The 18,390-nt window shown below is 35.1% G+C and overlaps 2 protein-coding genes across 3 annotated transcripts in view; one reads left to right on the top strand and one right to left on the bottom strand.

The window, feature by feature from the left end:
• The first annotated feature begins 12 nt into the window (after window positions 1-12).
• Window positions 13-1,410, top strand: LOC116301661 (uncharacterized). Its single transcript, XM_031710750.2, has one exon. It carries the CDS (start codon window positions 155-157, stop codon window positions 941-943), a length of 789 nt encoding a protein of 262 aa, XP_031566610.2. The 5' UTR covers window positions 13-154; the 3' UTR covers window positions 944-1,410.
• LOC116301656 (exportin-T) overlaps window positions 1,408-18,390 on the bottom strand; it is a 23,234-nt gene continuing 6,251 nt past the window's right edge. For both annotated transcript variants that reach the window (XM_031710745.2, XM_031710746.2), the window contains exons 11-38: window positions 18,108-18,185; window positions 17,579-17,657; window positions 17,451-17,489; window positions 16,720-16,782; window positions 16,139-16,210; window positions 15,687-15,739; window positions 15,296-15,371; window positions 14,719-14,778; window positions 14,436-14,486; window positions 14,140-14,208; window positions 13,957-14,051; window positions 12,420-12,486; window positions 12,048-12,086; window positions 11,457-11,513; window positions 11,065-11,133; window positions 10,906-10,979; window positions 9,970-10,039; window positions 9,189-9,347; window positions 8,828-8,884; window positions 7,769-7,864; window positions 7,523-7,616; window positions 6,740-6,807; window positions 6,342-6,390; window positions 5,699-5,814; window positions 5,141-5,188; window positions 4,275-4,346; window positions 4,114-4,170; window positions 1,408-3,521 (exon numbers count right to left, since the gene is read on the bottom strand). In XM_031710745.2, the coding sequence (XP_031566605.1) occupies window positions 3,495-3,521; window positions 4,114-4,170; window positions 4,275-4,346; window positions 5,141-5,188; window positions 5,699-5,814; window positions 6,342-6,390; window positions 6,740-6,807; window positions 7,523-7,616; window positions 7,769-7,864; window positions 8,828-8,884; window positions 9,189-9,347; window positions 9,970-10,039; window positions 10,906-10,979; window positions 11,065-11,133; window positions 11,457-11,513; window positions 12,048-12,086; window positions 12,420-12,486; window positions 13,957-14,051; window positions 14,140-14,208; window positions 14,436-14,486; window positions 14,719-14,778; window positions 15,296-15,371; window positions 15,687-15,739; window positions 16,139-16,210; window positions 16,720-16,782; window positions 17,451-17,489; window positions 17,579-17,657; window positions 18,108-18,185 (1,954 nt within the window). In that variant the 3' untranslated portion in view covers window positions 1,408-3,494. The remainder of the gene's footprint in view (window positions 3,522-4,113; window positions 4,171-4,274; window positions 4,347-5,140; window positions 5,189-5,698; window positions 5,815-6,341; window positions 6,391-6,739; window positions 6,808-7,522; window positions 7,617-7,768; window positions 7,865-8,827; window positions 8,885-9,188; window positions 9,348-9,969; window positions 10,040-10,905; window positions 10,980-11,064; window positions 11,134-11,456; window positions 11,514-12,047; window positions 12,087-12,419; window positions 12,487-13,956; window positions 14,052-14,139; window positions 14,209-14,435; window positions 14,487-14,718; window positions 14,779-15,295; window positions 15,372-15,686; window positions 15,740-16,138; window positions 16,211-16,719; window positions 16,783-17,450; window positions 17,490-17,578; window positions 17,658-18,107; window positions 18,186-18,390) is intronic.

The raw sequence follows: 18,390 nt of genomic DNA, 5'->3' as shown, positions 1-18,390 counted from the left end.
TCTTTCTTACCCTCCCCTCCCTCCTAACTCCCTCCCCTCCCCTCATCTCCTCTCCTCTCCCCACTCCTCGCATTTTTTTGTCACAGGACAATATTACATAACAGTGTTGTTTTTTTTTGTCGTTGTCGTGTTTTCTTGTCCAAAATACGAGAATATGATGGCTAGTTCTCCTGTAGCCTTAGTACAGGGTGCAAGCCGAGGGATTGGCCTTCAGTTTTGTCGCCAACTTTTGGCAAGAAACTCAACTGGTTTGGTGATAGCGACCTGTAGAGACCCAAGCAGTGCTTCAGAACTACAGGATTTAGGGAACAAATATCCAACCCGCTTGGGTATTTATGCTTTAGATGTGAAGAACGAAGATCAGATAAGTGAAGTCAAGAAAGAAATCCTTTCAAATCAAGTAAAAAAGATTGATTTACTTGTAAATTGTGCTGGTATTCTACATCCAAGTGGTAAAGGCGAGACAAGTCTACGAGAAGTAACACAAACAGATGTATCTTCCACGTTCCTTACCAACACGGTTGGACCATTATTGATGGCAAAACATTTTGGTCCTCTACTTCTTAAAGGGGATAGTTTATTTGGCTCCCAACCAGGCCAGTTCTGTGGCATTTTAGCTAACATATCTGCTCGCGTTGGCTCAATAACTGACAACAAACTGGGTGGATGGTACAGCTATAGACTATCCAAGTCTGCCTTGAATATGGCTACCAAAACACTAAGTATTGAACTTGGAAGAGGACGAAAAAAAGTTGTTTGTATCAGCGTACACCCTGGGACCGTGGACACTGAGCTTTCAAGACGTTATCACAAGAACATTGACCCGGCTAAGATTTTCACCCCAGAATTTTCTGTTCAATCTATGATGGGCATTATTGATGGACTTTCTATTGAAGACACAGGAAAATTCTTCGCTTGGGATGGACAAGAGATCTCCTATTAAACCATTATCCATTTTGCTATTCCCAAATGAAGACTTGAATAGAATGGGAAACGAATGGGACACACTTGAATTACATCACTGTGTTTTTCTTTTTTCCTTTTCTAAATGCAATTGATTTTTGGTAAATGTGCAATAGAGTGCTCACACTAAATCCGTGAAACAAATACTAATTTTTAGCACTAAGTAGTGATAATTAAACAATAGAAAACAAAGGATTCTGTATGAAATAGTACTAATTAGTACTATTTAATGTTCACGGTTTTAGTGCGTGCACTCTAACCGCAATTCTCATTTGCACATAGGGATTGGAATCATGATTTCCAGCCATGACAAGGGTTTTCGGTGGACAACAAAATGTTTCTGTAACTTTGTTGGAAAACACAGTTTTCAATGAAATGTGCCAATGGAATGTCACAGATTGATTGATGGGAATAAAAATATGGGAAATAACAAAAACAAAGACATTACATTTCAAGTGTTTATTTATTTTATTTCAATTGACCAAAATGTTTGAAATATTTTCCAGCTCTACAGAGCTCAATGATGTTAAGAGAGCAATATTCAAATGAAATTTAAAATAAAACTGCTTTGAAGGACATTCTGAAAAGTGAAAAAAAACCTTCATTAAAGTCCCTTTACAGTTATTTTTCTCTTTGCATTTGCATTTAGTTTTGTTTGATTTTAATTCTATTAAGAATAATTGAGTAAATTACTCGTAAACTTGTAAACCATGAAGGCTACAAGAAAGTTTCAAAGTATCATTCCAGTTAACACCTGGATTAAGTGCCTACTTTGTCCAGTGTATTACGAAAAAAGGAAAAATGAGATAGTTTGTGTCTGCTATTGTTATATGCTATTATTCCATGGGATTTATCCTTTGACTTTCATTTATAGAATGCTTCGTTATTATTTTCCTTTTCCAAATTGTATTTCTTAAGGCAAGGGTAAAAAAGCTTAATTGCCAAAAAAAAAAAATTCAATAATATGTAAGCTTATCTTATGGCTGTCTACGAGACTGCACCATATATACTACAACAAGAAGAATCCCTTGCACAATAACTTTTATCAGTAAATAATCGAAAATTGGCTTAATAAAATAAGACTAACAGATAAGAAATTACTTTTTGTGAATTCCGATAGTTGTAGACTTTAAAATGGTGCCATCCTGCAACTGGCCAATTTTTAAAATTGAACAAATATAATTCTGGTCTTGAAAGTCAAAGGAATAAAAGATTCAAAAAGACAATTAAAGGAAAATCTCTCATAAGAATAAATAGAACAATCAACTATTAATCGAAAATATAATCCAAACATAACAAAATCTAATCAACAAGCTTGAAGCCTGTCACATAACAGAACAAAAGAAAATTAAAATATTTTCTAACTTGATTTTTTGACATGGCCATTTTAGAGTTGATAAAAAATAAATGATCTCTTTTCGACTTGTATTAGCTACTGACATTAAGCAAATTTCATAAATAGGCCATTTCACGGATCCCGTTACTCAACCTCAGCCTCATCAACGTGTAATATATTCTTTAGAAATTGCCTACAACCTGTGAAATTTTAAGTGTTGTTCGTTGATGTGTAAATTCCTTTCATTACTGCGGACTGTAGTCAAATTCTAAAGAATAATTACATGCTGACGAGGCTGATGTTGAGTAACGGGATGTTGAGTAACAGGATCCGTGAAATGGCCTATTCCCATTTTCTTATTCCCCATAATTACATCTTCTGATGAGAAGATGTTGCAAATGCATCTTGTAGTATTTAAAGATGTAAAAGAGACAAAAGAAAATGTAAGCCACATCTGATTAAAGAATGTTCTGACATTTTTTTGACCAGTTACCCAAAAAAGTAAAGCATCCTGGGAAATGAGAAAAGGCGCTGACTCAAGAGAAACTCACAAGAACAAAACATATACATATTATAGCTGTAGTGTGTGTGTTACCATTAAAAACAACTATGCTTGTATCATATACAAAAACCTGATACACCAACACACACACACACACACACATCACAAGTTATGATAAAGACAGGGCAGGACTTTGAAGAAATCTTTCTTCACATATTTTATGACTAATAATAATAATAAAAAATGTTAGACTAACAAAAAATGGCCATTGTCAAAAATACAAAGTACAAGGTGCAACTTATGGATGGATATTTTTCAAGTCTTCAGTATTTTGTAAAGAAAAAATGTCTATCCTTACTGCATACCTAATAGTTAATCTAATAGTTATCTATTATCCAACTATTTTTATGACCGAATATTGCAAATATGCCACTTGTGATTTTTAGAGTATGAATATAGCAGAATATTTGTACTTGCTCAATGCATGTTTAACTGCAATATTTGTACTCTACTGAGTATAGTGGGATAATAAAGTACTGTAGTTGACTACAAACATTTTCTTTGTACAAATATTGTATTCCTATTTTTTAAATTTAATAAATTACAGTACTTCTTTATTTTCTGTATTCTAATAGATATTTCTTGACTGATGTGTTGTCCCTCTAGAGTATAGAACAGAGGGAATCACTCTCGTCATGTTTGCAATTGGGTAAAGAATGCCTGGAACAAATAGAAACAAATAAATGAATGAATGTGAGGATGGATGGATGGAAACTAGTGCATATCAACTATCAACTCACATAAGTTGTGTAAAGTGTGTGATTACACTATTATGCAAGCACCTCATTACTGTCAAGGTTTGTCAATGACCTGGTGACCAGGTTATCCACTTTTTAGATACAGGAAATGTGGATCCCCTGGTGAATAAGATCATTTATTTACTCTGTGAATGTCTTAGCACATAGTTTTTCATTGATCTCTCTCAAACCAGTGACTCTGACTTCACATTATTCTAAAGTTACAAAATATATGAATAAATAAATGAATCCATAAATGAATGAACAAATGCATGAATGAATAGATGGATGGACAAAGGAAGATGGGATGGATGGGTGGGTGGATGGATAGACTGAATGAAATGGAAGAAAAATGGACATAGATGGTAGGATGGACTTAATGGGAAAAATGAAATGAATAAATAAGATACCAGAGGTAAGTTATAGAATAAAATTCAATCAATTAAAGATTGGAAGTAATGAAAGAATGAATGAAGACAAATAAAATGGATAAACGTAATTATAAATCAACTAACTTTTGAATAATTTTTAAAGGTCTTCATGTCTGCATGTTGAAGAGCTTGAGTATATTCCTGGTGAAGAAAAAAAACCAAAATAAATTCATTCTGCTTCCATTCACCTTTCATCCATAACTTATTTCTAACCATTAGTCAATTATAATGGTTAATGCCATTACCTGTACTAGAGATGGTGATAGGTTAAGACTGGGAAGGTACTTCATTTGGAGGTAATTCAAATAATCGTTTCCCTGTTGATAAATATTAATAACTATTAGAAAAACATTATGTACTTATTGCCTTACATGCACAGTAAATAGAGTGATCTTACTTTGCTTGTGAAAGAATAGTCAAACTAATATCTAGCAGTGGACACAAAAATATTATTCTATTAAAAATTAATTGTGAATTTATGAAATGGGTTTTTGTCACTCGGTAAAGATCTATATGTTAAATGTATGCTACATCAAGTGTATGAGCAGATTAGCGAGATCCCAACTGAGGCAGATTTTTTAATCTGCTCATGCACTCGATGTAGCATACACTTTACATATTATTTTATTGTTTTCTTTTTTATGCTTGGACTGTTAGTCACTAATAGAGTGGTCTTCATAAACCCATGAAACAATGTGTACTAATATTAGAGTGTAATAAACAAAACAATTAGAATGTAATTGTAATAAAGCTTATGTTTTTCACTGGTTTATACACCCTTCTCATAATGGATGATGAACGCACGGAAACAAGGTCACCCAGTCATCTTGCAAGGTTGAGCCAAGCTGCTCATTCAAAATAAAGGCTGTTGGCGCTAATTCAGATCAAAACAAAGGTCATTTTTTATACTTTTCTTCTTTAAAGTCATTTCATGTGATTTTATATCTTTTATCGTGAAATAATGACTGGGTGACCTCGTTTTCGTGCACTTGTCAGCCATTATGAGAAGGGTGTATGAAAACCACTGTAATACAACTTTGTTTCAGGGGTCAAGAAAAATCACTCTACAAACCATATAGCTTGGTCATTTTTTCAAGGTCGCATTACTTGCCTGTTTTTGTAAAATAGTTTTCTGTGTCTGTGCAATCTCTTGCATTGCCTACAGATATCAAGAAACATGCTTGTAATAGGGACAATATTGAAGAGACTTTTGAATAAACTAACAACCACTGCACAGTTCTTACAGCCTCCCTTAGTCATTCAGTTGGATATTCAGCCATTCAGCCAACCATTAGTGGTGCAACCAATCAATCAATCGATCGGTCCCAATCAATCCATCAATCAATCGGTCCCAATCAATCAATCAATCAATCAGTCAGTCAGTCAGTCAGTAGAGAACCAACAAGGAACTCTCAATCACTCTGTCAAACTGTCAATCAGTCAGTCAAACACTCTGTCAAACAGTCAGTTAGTCAATCAAATCAGCCATTCATTCATTCATTCAGTTCATCAGTCAGTCCGTTAGCGAAACAACTGTCTGTCAGTCAGTCAATCAGTCAGTCAGTCAGTCAGTTATTCTATTAGTCAGCCAATTATAAGATAGTCAGTCAGAGGGACAGCTACAGTTCATCATATTTAGTGCTCACAATTTTCACATTTGACAACTAACCAGGAATGTCTGTGCATCCTCCATGTTGAAGGTAGATTTCATAGGAGCAAGAAAACAAGCTGGTACAATACTGTCATACATAAAATCCTTGAAACCACTCTCTATACTGTTACCACCTGATATGATGAAACATAAAAATATGTATCTGTTAGGGTCAAGTCTAATGCTTTGATTTAGGTCGGTTTTCTAATGTCAGGTTTCAGTAATCAAAGATATTGTTGAGCTACCTTTTGCAAATTTGCTTGAGTGACCATGAAACAATGGCTGCAAGTCAAGGTTGGACTTAATGTGTTTTGGAACCACTGTCTTGGGTCACTCAGTGAAATTGCAAGGTCTATATGTCATAATAGACCTCCTCGGCTCTGCAGCGCTCGAGCGCAATGTTTACCCATTTCAGACCACTTGTCATTCCCTAGAGTATCATTTCTTTGTTTGAGGTCTGCGCTCGGTTGCACATGAGAAGACACATGAATATGGTTATAACTCAAATAAAGAATATTATTCTCAAGGGAATGACACGTGGTGTGAAATGGGACAACATTACGCTCGAGTGCTGCAGAGCCGAAGAGGTCTATTAAAGTAGCATACAGTGGTACCTCTAATAAGTACTCTTAACCTTTAAATAATTTTTGTCCAGACTTACCCCAGAGATCCACCAGCTTGCGAAGAATATTGAAACACAGTTTTTGGGCCTGAAGTTGAATATGGAAAGAGAACTTTATTGATGAGTCAGATATATGAAATATAACAACAAAGATCTCTAGAAAATGAGCTGCATATTAGCCATTCTTTGGTTGAGGAAAAAAATGGGTCCATTTGGCATTGCAGTGCATTGGGGGATGGTTTGAGGAACATAAAATTATCTTAAAGATGGCCATCTATTGGCACCTCAATAATTCCACAATGCATCACAATGCAAATAAACCCTGTTTTTTTTTGTTTAACCTCGGAATGGTTAACATACATCAATACAGAGGGTAAAACAAGGTTTAAAATGCTGTAATGGCTCCAGCTAAGAATGGAGAGAGCCATTATGCTTACCACTGGGTCTGGATAGTCCACTGCTCCTTGGATTATCGTTAGAAGTACTTGATGAACATTTTGGGGTTCTGAAATCCACATGAACATAATATCAATGAATGCATGAATGAACGAATGCATGCATGCATGAATGAACAAATGCATGAATAAATGAATGAACAAACAATCTTATGAACCAACAAATGAACGAAAAAATGAATGAAGGAATGAATAAATAAATAAATGCAGGGCTTTCAGAATAAGCTGGCAGCTGCCAGACCTCTGGTGGTTGCTTCAACGTTAAATGCAGGCTAATTTCTCTTTTCTATCAAAACACTCGTTTATCTATTGGATTAAATTACTGTCAAGGTTTGTCAATGACCTGGTGACCAGGTTATCCACTTTTTAGATACAGAAAATATGGATCCCCTGGTGAATAAGATCGTTTATTTACTCTGTGAATGTCTTAGCACATAGTTTTTCATCGATCTCTCTCAAACCAGTGACTCTGACTTCACATTTCTAGAGTTGTAACTTACATGAATAAATAAATGAATCCATAAATGAATGAACAAATGCACTAATGAATGAATAAACAAATGAATAATTGGATAAATGAAAGAATGGATGGATGGATGGAGGGATGGATGGATTTGATCATATATTTCAAGTAATAATCATTACTATTATCACGAATAATTTTTCATTCAAATTAAAAAGAAGCAAGGGCCACTGAGGTGTCATAGTTTGCGATTATTAAAAATATGCAATAAATCATGATAGCTACAAATAAAGAAATTGTACCTTGATTAGTGAGTACTTCAGCTACATTGTTACTGACAATTGCAGAAATAAAAAGAAAATAGCTTCGTCTCAGAGTTTCCTTTTCCTTGGCCACCTGGACAAATAGTCAAATAATATATTAATGTGAGAATACCAAGATCCCTAATGCAAAAAAGTATCATGGGTTATATTACAGATGTCATTTTCTCAAGTTGTGCAACTGTTAAACAAGGAAGTAATACTCTAAGAAAACACAACTACCCATACCTGTGTATCGGCTTCTTCGACCGGCTTGTTGAGAACAGTAAATATAGCATTAACTATTGCCATAAATACTTCACACAGAAATGGTGCAATATGACTCTAGGAATAAAAGAAAACCAGGTACATATGAAGATCTAAATCAAAGTGAAAATGGAGGTCAGATGTAATTACTTTTCTGAAGTTCAATACAAGATTTTCATTCTATCTTAAAGTACCTATAACACCTAACTCAATATTTTCAGCATTGATTCTACATGAAGAGAATACTTGAATGGTAAAATATTGTTTGGAGAGAAAAGTGGATAGTACGTTTCTTGGGAAAGCAGAAATTTTGGTTCTACCAAAACGCAATTCTTTTGTTAATGTAATTGCATTGTTGTCGTTGTTGTTGATGATGTTGATGATGATGATGATGATCATTAGTTTATAATTAATATTATCAAACTCATTAATAATTCATAAGGAAAACACAACAGAAATCACGACCGTGAAGAGTGTTGTAAATCTGATACAAAACTGTGTTCATTTGCATAAACTTTAAGTTGGATTTTCTTGGCCAAATTCACTTTATTTTTGAAAATTTTAGTGAAACACAAAGGAACTAACCTAGACGCTTGATAAGTCATATACAGTATTCGTGTCCGTGTTGTATCAGATATACAATCACTTGACTAGGCCTCATGGTTGTATATCTGATACAACAGGGCCACTCATACTGTATATTATATTACATATAGTTTAGAGGCAGTTTGAGCATTTCTTTGCATTTTTTACTCGTCACTTGTATTTTGGCTCAGTAAAGGCTCGCCAAAATACTACGTGACTCGTAAAAATACACAGCCGTATCAGATGCTTAGTCGACTGATAACCTCTACATATTTAGAGAGGGTGACAAGTGACAGTTGTTAACTTAGCAGCTTGATGAACGTGTAGTCCTATAGTGCATTCTTTTCTGCATCTCACTTTACTATGCATAAATTGAATGAACTTTCTTCTATCCTATCATGAAGTAGATATGCAATGACCACAGTTTTAATTAATACAGAGATTGTTTTTACTAACCTTGAATTTTCCAATAATTTGATTTATCAAAGGAATGAAATCTTGAATGTCTCTTGCCTATGAAATAAATAGACATTATCAAACTGTAATTTACTAGGATTCTCCTGCAAAAGAAATGGTAGACCATTGTCCCCTTCCTATCCACTTTCCCACCTTTTCAACTCAATTGAAGAAACATGACAGCAGGATATATGCTAAGAAAACAAGAGAGAAGCCTAGCAATCCAAGTGCCCAAATTAACAGTGCGCATTGAAAAAAAGACGTGATTTGAGCGTGTTTGATATTCTCATCAATCATGGTTTTTTGACCAATCAGAGCGTGCGTCATATCTAAATTATTTGATAAATTATGATCTACTCACTGAACAGTCCTTCAGAAGATGTGTAACAGCTACAGGGATGAAAGGCAAAACATCTTCTCCTAGACAAACCACCATCCTGTGAAGGTACTGCCGTACTCCATTATGGATAATATCACGATGTACTGGTACAGTAAGTGCACGTAGGAACACTGGTAATGCCTGGGGTTGAATGGAAAGTGGATGTCAATAGTATAAAATTAGTTTTCATAAGACTATGGACCATCACAGAGCTCAGTAATGCCTAGGTACATAATAGACTACTTTGATATGGTCGGCATTTTGGAATGCAAGGCATCATTGGACATCTAGGGGGCAAATATTTATTTATGAGGATTTAGGAACTGAGAAAGACAACCCCAATGAGATATAACAATAGTACACCTAGTCCCTTACAAAGGTCAATCTCCAAAAAAGTATAGATTAACTAATGAGTCTTGATGATACATTTTTCTTTACATAGCCTGTCATTATTATAGCAATATATGGCACATTGGTCACTTTTACATGAAAGAAAGAATGACAATCTTTGTTTTGTTGTGCCCCCTGGACACCCCATCAGGCTGCTGTATCTTCGAAGTAATCTATTGATGACACCGGCAGACAAAAATCGTCAACTTTCAAATGCTACTTTTATCAAACCCGGGTTATACGACCAATAATAGTACACAAAATATACTTGTTTAAATGTGACTATAGACACTGTTTAACTGAATGACATCAAGCAATAGGAAAATGGTTATTTTTCTATAATAACATGAATATCCCAACTAGATGTTATTACATTTTTGAAGCACGGTGTACATCCACTTTGGTTCAAAGACTGTTGGTTTGCAAAAGCTTTACTTGTACGACTGAAACAAAAAGTTAAAACCTTTTTTATCATGAACAGTTTACAGAATTACTAAACAATGTACCAGGATCGATACCAGATTACTTGTTAAAGAATGGCATTGAGGGTGTTTATCTCTCATCAATGAGGTATTAATGGTTGTGTCACTGCATATTTGAGTTAATTTGATTGAGTACATTGGTGTTTCTCTGGCTTTTCACCCTTCTAATGGGATTTGGCACTCCATGGTGGATGGAAACCCTAACAGGTTTTACAACCCACCTAATAAGACTATCAATAGGTTGAATCAGAATAGACCAGTTTCGAATTCCAAATTACCGCTGAGTTCCTTGATTACAGACTCATTTGCACAGGGTTAGCCTTGTATCAGTGTTTAAATATTCACAAACGCCAACGGTAAAGTAAAGAATGCACAGCTTCAACAATAAAAACTCTTTTTGAAACTTGACGGATCTGACTGGAACACATGAATATTCTGTACAAACTTGAGGCTAACCCTGTGTAAATGAGTGTGTAAACACAGCGGTACTTTGGAATTCAAAAAGGGTCTATTTAGAAGCTAATTTTGGTGAAGAGGAGAATTAACTGGAGACTGGAGAGTCTAGAGAAAATCCCTTGAAGCATAGGAGAGAACCCACAAACAACTCAATTCCAGTATATGACACAGAGCACAGTGGTACTAAAACTTTTGGGTTGCCTTGGCAAGAGGCGAGTGCTCTTACCGCTAGCCCACCCACCTTAACAATCAAGTTCAGTATTGTGTATGATAACCATTAATGTCCTATGGATTCAGTGTGGGGCGAATCAAAGTCAAAAATACAAATACACTTTAATAAATATCTTGGCATCAGGAAAGCCCAACTTTACCTGGCAAAAGACACAAGGTTGTAGAGCAGCTGAGCACAGGGAAGAGAAGATGGTTGATCCAGTTCTGACAGGAGCTAAAACAGAAAACAAAAACAGTAAATGAATTATGAGAGGTCTGTAGCTAAAATAACTGATTAGTCTGATATTCATGTGGCTTACCTTGGTTAAAGCCATGTCAAATTTACTGATAACTGGTGATAGTAGATTATCCATGTATAACAATTTGTTCTGTGAAGATAAAAATAGTAATAATAATGAAATATTATTTATAATCTAGGGAAAAAACACAATATAATAATCTATTCTTTGTCACTCGCTAAAAGGGGAACTCTAAAAAAAGGGACAATTTATTTTTGTTTTTTTCAAAGTTCCCCCGGCCTTCAGCTAGTGACAAATGATTAAATATTTTAATATATAAAAAAGGAAAGTTCTTAATACTAATGAAATATATCCTCAAATATCTACTCATAAATGAGTCTTCGGTCATCAACGACAACAGCATACAAATATTGAGAAAGACGATCATTATAGGATTAGGATATTTTACATACCTCTTGTGAAGATCCACTTGAAGCTATAAGCATTCCAGCACATTCATATAAAAATAGCTATGAAAGAGAGCAATCCATGTTTTAGTCAGAATGACCATATTTATCAGAGGAGAGGGGAGAGGTGAGTGCACTACCACACTGGTGAATCCAGAATGACTTCAAGGGGGGTGGCAGTTACATAGAGTTATTGTGATTACAAATATATTTCAATCTTAAAGGGGGTGACTAGTCACCCAATTTCTGAATACTATTAATTAATTATTTATTTATTAGACAATTATTTATTTATTTAACCAGGGTGATACAGCAATAGGACATGAAGTCCCTTTTGTATTAATCAACTAGATCTAACAGGGCTCAAAATAACACTGGACAACATCTGCCCGCTATTGGAACTTGTCCGGTCAAATATTTGACTTGTTGGTCATTTTGACCAGTAACGTTCAGCCAAAAAACGAGATATGACTAAGCTAAAACTAATTTGGCCAGTAATCATGACTGGCGACTTACCAAAAGCTATTTTAAGCCCTGTTTATCTATCTATCATTGTTTAAAGCAGATAACTATGTGATGACCATACAGGACACTAACCTGCTCATCTGCGGACAGAAGGTGCTGGTATCCATTATCCTAGGAGAAAACAAAAAAATCATTGGTACTTCTAGAGCAATTGTTTTTTAAAAAGTCTGTTGGTAAAAGAGATAATGATGTAATAAAGCTATGTATCATGAAGAGATAACTAGCTAAAAACTAGAGCTGCGTCGGTGTTTCTAATGAAACAGTAATGATTAAAAGGTAAATTATACACCGTGAAAAAAAGGGAAAACTTACTGACGTTTTGGACGCTAGTCCTTCGTTTGAAACGTCAGTAAGTTTTTTCATTTTTTCATGGTGTATGATTTACCTTTTTATCATTACTATGTATCATGGTGATGTAGTCAAAGGGTGCTTCAGGTTACTTACAGAAGCAGTGATAAGAAGAGACTGCAGTCTTTTTAGAACATCATCTACATAATTATGCATTTGATTCCTGGAAAAAGAAGGAACAACAATTATTCTGAATCTAAACATGCCGTGCATTGTTTGTCAGAGTGAATGGGAATGAATGGATGGATGGGATTGAATGGATTGTTTGAGTGGTTGGATGGAATTGGATAGATGGATGGATGGATGAATGGATGGATGGATGAATGGATGGATGGATGGATGGGATTAGATAAAAAGATGGATGGATAGTATGGATGGATGGATGGATGGATGGAACAGATAGGATTAGATGGATGGATGGTTTGGATGAATGGATGGATGGATGGATGGATGGGATTAGATAAAAAGATGGATGGATAGTATGGATGGATGGATGGATGGATGGATGGATGGATGGATGGATGGATGGAACAGATAGGATTAGATGGATGGATGGTTTGGATGAATGGGATTGGATAGATGGATGGTTTGAATGGATGGATGGATGGGATTAGATAAATAGATGTTTGTTGTTGTTGTTGGATAGTATGGATAGTATGGAAGGGATCTAATGGATGGATGGATCAATAGCAAGCACCTCATTACTGTCAAGGTTTGTCAATGACCTGGTGACCAGGTTATCCACTTTTTAGATACAGTAAATGTGGATCCCCTGGTGAATAAGATCATTTATTTACTCTGTGAATGTCTTAGCACATAGTTTTTCATTGATCTCTCTCAAATCAGTGACTCTGACTTCACATTATTCTAAAGTTACAACTTATATGAATAAATAAATGAATCTATAAATTAATGAACAAATGCATGAATTTATGCATGAATTAATCGATGAATGCATAAATGAATGCATTAATCAACTAATGAGCGAATGTATAAATGTATAAATGAATAAATGAGTGAATGGATAGATAGATGGTTTGGATAGTAGGGTCAATGGGATAGATGGATGGGATTGACAGGGTGGATGGTCTGGATAGATGGATCAATGGGATAGATGGATGGGATTGACTGGAAGGATATTTTGGATGGATGGATCAATGGGATAGATGGATGGGATTGACTGGAAGGATATTTTGGATGGATGGATCAATGGGATAGATGGATGGGATTGACTGGAAGGATATTTTGGATGGATGGATCAATGGGATAGATGGATGGGATTGACAGGGTGGATGGTCTGGATAGATGGATCAATGGGATAGATGGATGGGATTGACAGGGTGGATGGTCTGGATAGATGGATCAATGGGATAGATGGATGGGATTGACTGGAAGGATATTTTGGATGGATGGATCAATGGGATAGATGGATGGGATTGACTGGGTGGATGGTTTGGATAGAAGGGTCAATGGGATAGATGGATGGGATTGACTGGCTGGATGGTCTGGATAGATGGATCAATGGGATAGATGGATGGAATTGACTGGCTGGATGGTTTGACAGATAGATGTTAGATAAATGGAAAGAATGACTGAATGAATAAAATGATTGAATGGATGAAAGACAACTTACTTGTGTGATTTAATGAACCTAGAGAGAAGATAACAGCATCTACTCCTAACCAAGCTGTTGTCGTTACGCAGCCCTCGCTCATCAAGGAATGCTATCTGTTGATATTAATTAAAATGATGAATGCCAATCAATGAGAAATAATAATGCAAAGAAAGAAATAGAAAAATGGGAAGAAATACTTACAAGAACAGTAGGAATGTGCTCTGGATTAGAGCTGAAGAATTTTTCATATCTCACAACAGTTTCAAAATACTGAAATAATAACAAAAAACTTTAGTGACAAACTTTATCATGAATAATGAAATCAAACAAAAGCACCATCAGTGTTTCCCCACTCAGAACATGTGTCATTCCCTTGAGTATTATTTCTTTTGTTTAGCACTCTTTGAGAATACTGTACATTAATATGGAAGAGAAAATCTTATTCTCAAGGGAATGATAGACGAGCTTCAATGTCGAAAGTTGGAAGTTCTACTCACCATTAGTGATACTGATGAATGTTGATAGTATGAGACACGACTTGAAACAAGCTGAATGACAATAATCATTAATAACAATTACTAAATTAAAACACTTTCCTCATTTAGTAATGTTGCACCCACTTATAAGTACTGTCAAGATTGGCCAAAACAAACAATTGTTTTATTGTCGGCTCGTTTTATTGTTTTGTTGATCACAATATTGTTTCCATTTGGGTTAGATCTTGTTAGAGCTGCTATGTTCCCTCTCATTGTTGGTTATTTTCACAAGTGGTATACTTACAGCACTCAGCATTTGCTGTAGAGCACCAAATCTTGATGAATCTGTGTATAACTGCTGTGCCTATATAAAATACCAAATGAAGATATGATTAGATTAGTGAAGTGGTTCAAATGCTTGAAATAAAATATTGGTCATTACTGGGAAACTCCTCCACTAATAGGTCATGTCAACCTTTGAACCAAGGAGTTGTTAATAAACTCAAAAAATTGACAGCACACCTTGATATTCATGAGAAGGCAAAGTTTCACTTCATAATGTTGACTATTAAGGAAATGACACAACGCATTGTGTTCTTATAATCATACTCAACTTGATATTTGTTAACTATGTCTAGTTGTTCTTATGACTTCATTTACAATTATTCATAAAATATCTGAAATATAATGCATGCACTGATTGGCTGGCTACGGTGTTTATAACAGAGGACAGAGACATGCTTGCTCGGGTACACCTCAAGCACCTCATAAGGTTGCTTCTCTCAAGCTCTACAGCTCCACAGCTTGTTTATATCACAGTACAGAGATGCACACACATTATATATTCCTTAAGTATATCACCTATATACCATTATACTTACAGGGATTGCTTCACCAAGCATAAATACAAGTCTTACAGCTATTTCTACATCCATGAACTTAGCTTCTTGCAATCTCCTGAAGAAAAACAGATAAAGTCTTTTTCAGATTCTGGTAGTATTTTATTAGTGAATGTGTATATGTAATATTGAATATAGGTCAAATGTTGAACTCCACATGAGTTAAACCTAATGGAAATGATGGATAACGAGGCGGTCTTCTTTAATGTCATTAGGTTTGGCTCATGTGAAGATCGACGTCAAACAGATAATAGTTGGTCAATGGAGTAAACTAAAATGCGAACAAATTGGTTAATTTTTTTGTTAATCAACTGAGTAAAAAGGGTAATAATTGTTGTAACTGTTTGTGACAGCATAAAATGTTGAGACTTACTCTAATGTAGAATTCAAGACATTGTGTACGATAACAAGGACCAGATTAGCATCCTAAAAACAAATAAGAGAATCAGTGTGAACAACACTGAACATACAAATTGGTATCTATGACCAGAAAACTTATATTTAAATGTAGACAGATAGATGATCTTTATTTTGGCATGATATTAATGTCAAACGTTTTTGGGGTTGTGTGAACACACATAAAAGACAATACAAGGTTTAAAAATTGATGAGAAATTAATAGCTGTTGTCTGTAATTAAATACCGAGAATTGCCGGACAGTCGTGAAAAATCGAATCACGACTGTCCTGCAATTTTTGGTATTTACGGGCAACAGCTCTTAAGTAAGAAACCTGATGTTATTACCAAGGAAAAAACATGCCTTCTCTGAATATATCCTATGCCATCAAAAATAATGAATATGAATGGACATATCTTCTCTCTTACCTGTTGGGCTATGTTATCAAATAGAACTTTCATCTCTTTTCTAAATTCCATAAACATGACTTCATCTTCATCCTAAGTGGAAAACACACACAAAAAGGGTTATTTCAGATATAAACAGCATTGTTATTCATGGCCATCAACATTCCATTTTTATTGGTCAAAGCTTGTTCAACCAGCTCATTAGCATTATTGCTGGTGCGACTACAAAAAAACAATTTCTTAACAATTTTTTTCGAGAGCTTTTCAAGATTTGTAACAAACTCAAGGGCATTTCAAGGACTTAGGCCTAGGGCAAACGTTGAACTTTCCATGCACCGAACTTAATTACATCAAAGAATGCCGCCTCATTATCACCTGATATCCATTGTTTTTAATGAGTTCTGTGCATGGAAAGGTCGACGTTTGCCCTAGGCCTAAAAGGTCATGCACGAACCCTAATCTCATAACTTTCTACCCTATTGAGGATTGACAATAAGCTTTTGGGTAATAATTTACTAACTGGGGTTTGCTTCTGGCTGCATGCAGGCTAATCATAATTTATCATACATACTAATAAAAGCCTAATCAGCTGATGCCATTACCTCACGAGAAAAGTTATAGGACTCATCATACTTCATCTTTTTTATCACTGTATACAATATACCCTGAAGATTTAAATAGAAAAGTAGTTTAAAATTACTTTGTCCAAAGTTCTTGTGATTTTAATATGCCAGATATCTTTGATAAATATAATTGGCTTATCGCTTAACCTTCTTATCTGGAAAGTCTAGCCTGATTTACAGACATTAATTTATATTTCTTTAATTGTATTATTGTAAAATTAGTCGTTGTATATTCTTATTTAGGGCACTACTGAAAACCACGCTTAGTGAGTAGGTTTCCCTCATTAAAGATTATCAACACATACAAAGGTACTATTATTACTTTAAGTTCTTTTAAGACCATGAGTATTGGTACAGGCTTAGAAAGCTAAAGAGCATCAGTAGGCTGTTGGTAACTGATAAGAAGGTATCTGAAGGATGTCAGTAGGATGATGGTACGTTGTTGCCCGATACCCTGCCAATATTGGGTTAATATTGTTTAAAAATAATAACCAATTAATTTATTTGCATTATGATGTGAAAGGAGATATAAAAAGTTAATTATCCCTATCGAGAATATCTCCTGAGATCAGAGCCTGGTAGGACTCAAACCTTGGTCACACTGACGAGAAGCTATGCATTGTCAGCTCACTCTACCTGTGCTTCACCTGTGCTTACTACAGTATTAGCAACTTCATTAATCACACTGTAGAGTGTGAAATGTGCCTTACCTTTAAGTTTTGTTTTTGTTGAGCACTCAATGAAGAAGCCTATGTATAAAAGACAAAGGGTTTAATAATGTCACATTATGTGAATCTTTGAACCAACAGAAAATAAATGGGCAAACATAAGAAATCACCTGTTTTAGGAGTAACAGATATGAATATGCAAAACCATTAATGGTATGGGAGATATCATCATCTTCATCACCAAGAAACCTAACAAACAAAAAAATAAAAAAATAAATTGACTTTACTTAACGAGGGTGACATACATTACTGGTAACCCAGTAGTTTCCATTATGGCCCTCCTACAATTAATAAACTGAAATGAATGATCAAAGAAACATAAAGTGTGTTAAGAATCCCAACTGGCAAGGAGGCAAACCAGTTGGCTATTTACAAGCATGGTCGAGAAACTGAATCTGAACTAATCAGGAATCAGGACAAATACAGTCTCAGCTAGTGGCCACAGCGGAACTTGAACCTGGCATCACCGGATTGCGAGACCGACGCTATGACCACTCGACCATGCTGCCTCCTCAAAACAAAGAAAGTTAAGAGAGTTTAATTCCTCTGACCTGGTCTGAGCCTAGATTTCATGGGATATGAAATTACAAATAGTAATAATATTTAATTGTTACTGAATGAAAAATATTAAAAAATTACCTGTACAGGAGAGGAAGTTTATTTTCAATGGCTTGGAGCGTGTCGTTAGCAGCTGCTTCATTATTGGACTTCAATAACCTGATGGATGTTTAGAAATATTATATCTCTATTATGAAGTCTACAGATACAGTACTTAGATATAGCAATAAGATTACTCTATAGTAGACATGTCATACTATCACTGTCATAGTGCCGCCAACCAGTTGGCTCAGTTGGTCGAGCATTGGACTAAAGATAACTGAGGAGAGAGAGCAGCCTTTGTAATTAAATATACAAATGGTTA

The sequence above is a fragment of the Actinia tenebrosa genome, unplaced genomic scaffold (assembly GCF_029948245.1).
Source record: "Actinia tenebrosa isolate PJP-AT-01 unplaced genomic scaffold, QUT_ActTen_1.0 PGA_scaffold1__47_contigs__length_23844297, whole genome shotgun sequence".
Lineage (NCBI taxonomy): Eukaryota > Metazoa > Cnidaria > Anthozoa > Actiniaria > Actiniidae > Actinia > Actinia tenebrosa.
This window is presented reverse-complemented; position numbering and strand designations above follow the sequence as displayed.

Excerpts from the sequence above, each read along its gene's own strand:
- LOC116301661 (XM_031710750.2), top strand. The coding sequence starts at position 155 with ATGATGGCTAGTTCTCCTGTAGCCTTAGTACAGGGTGCAAGCCGAGGG.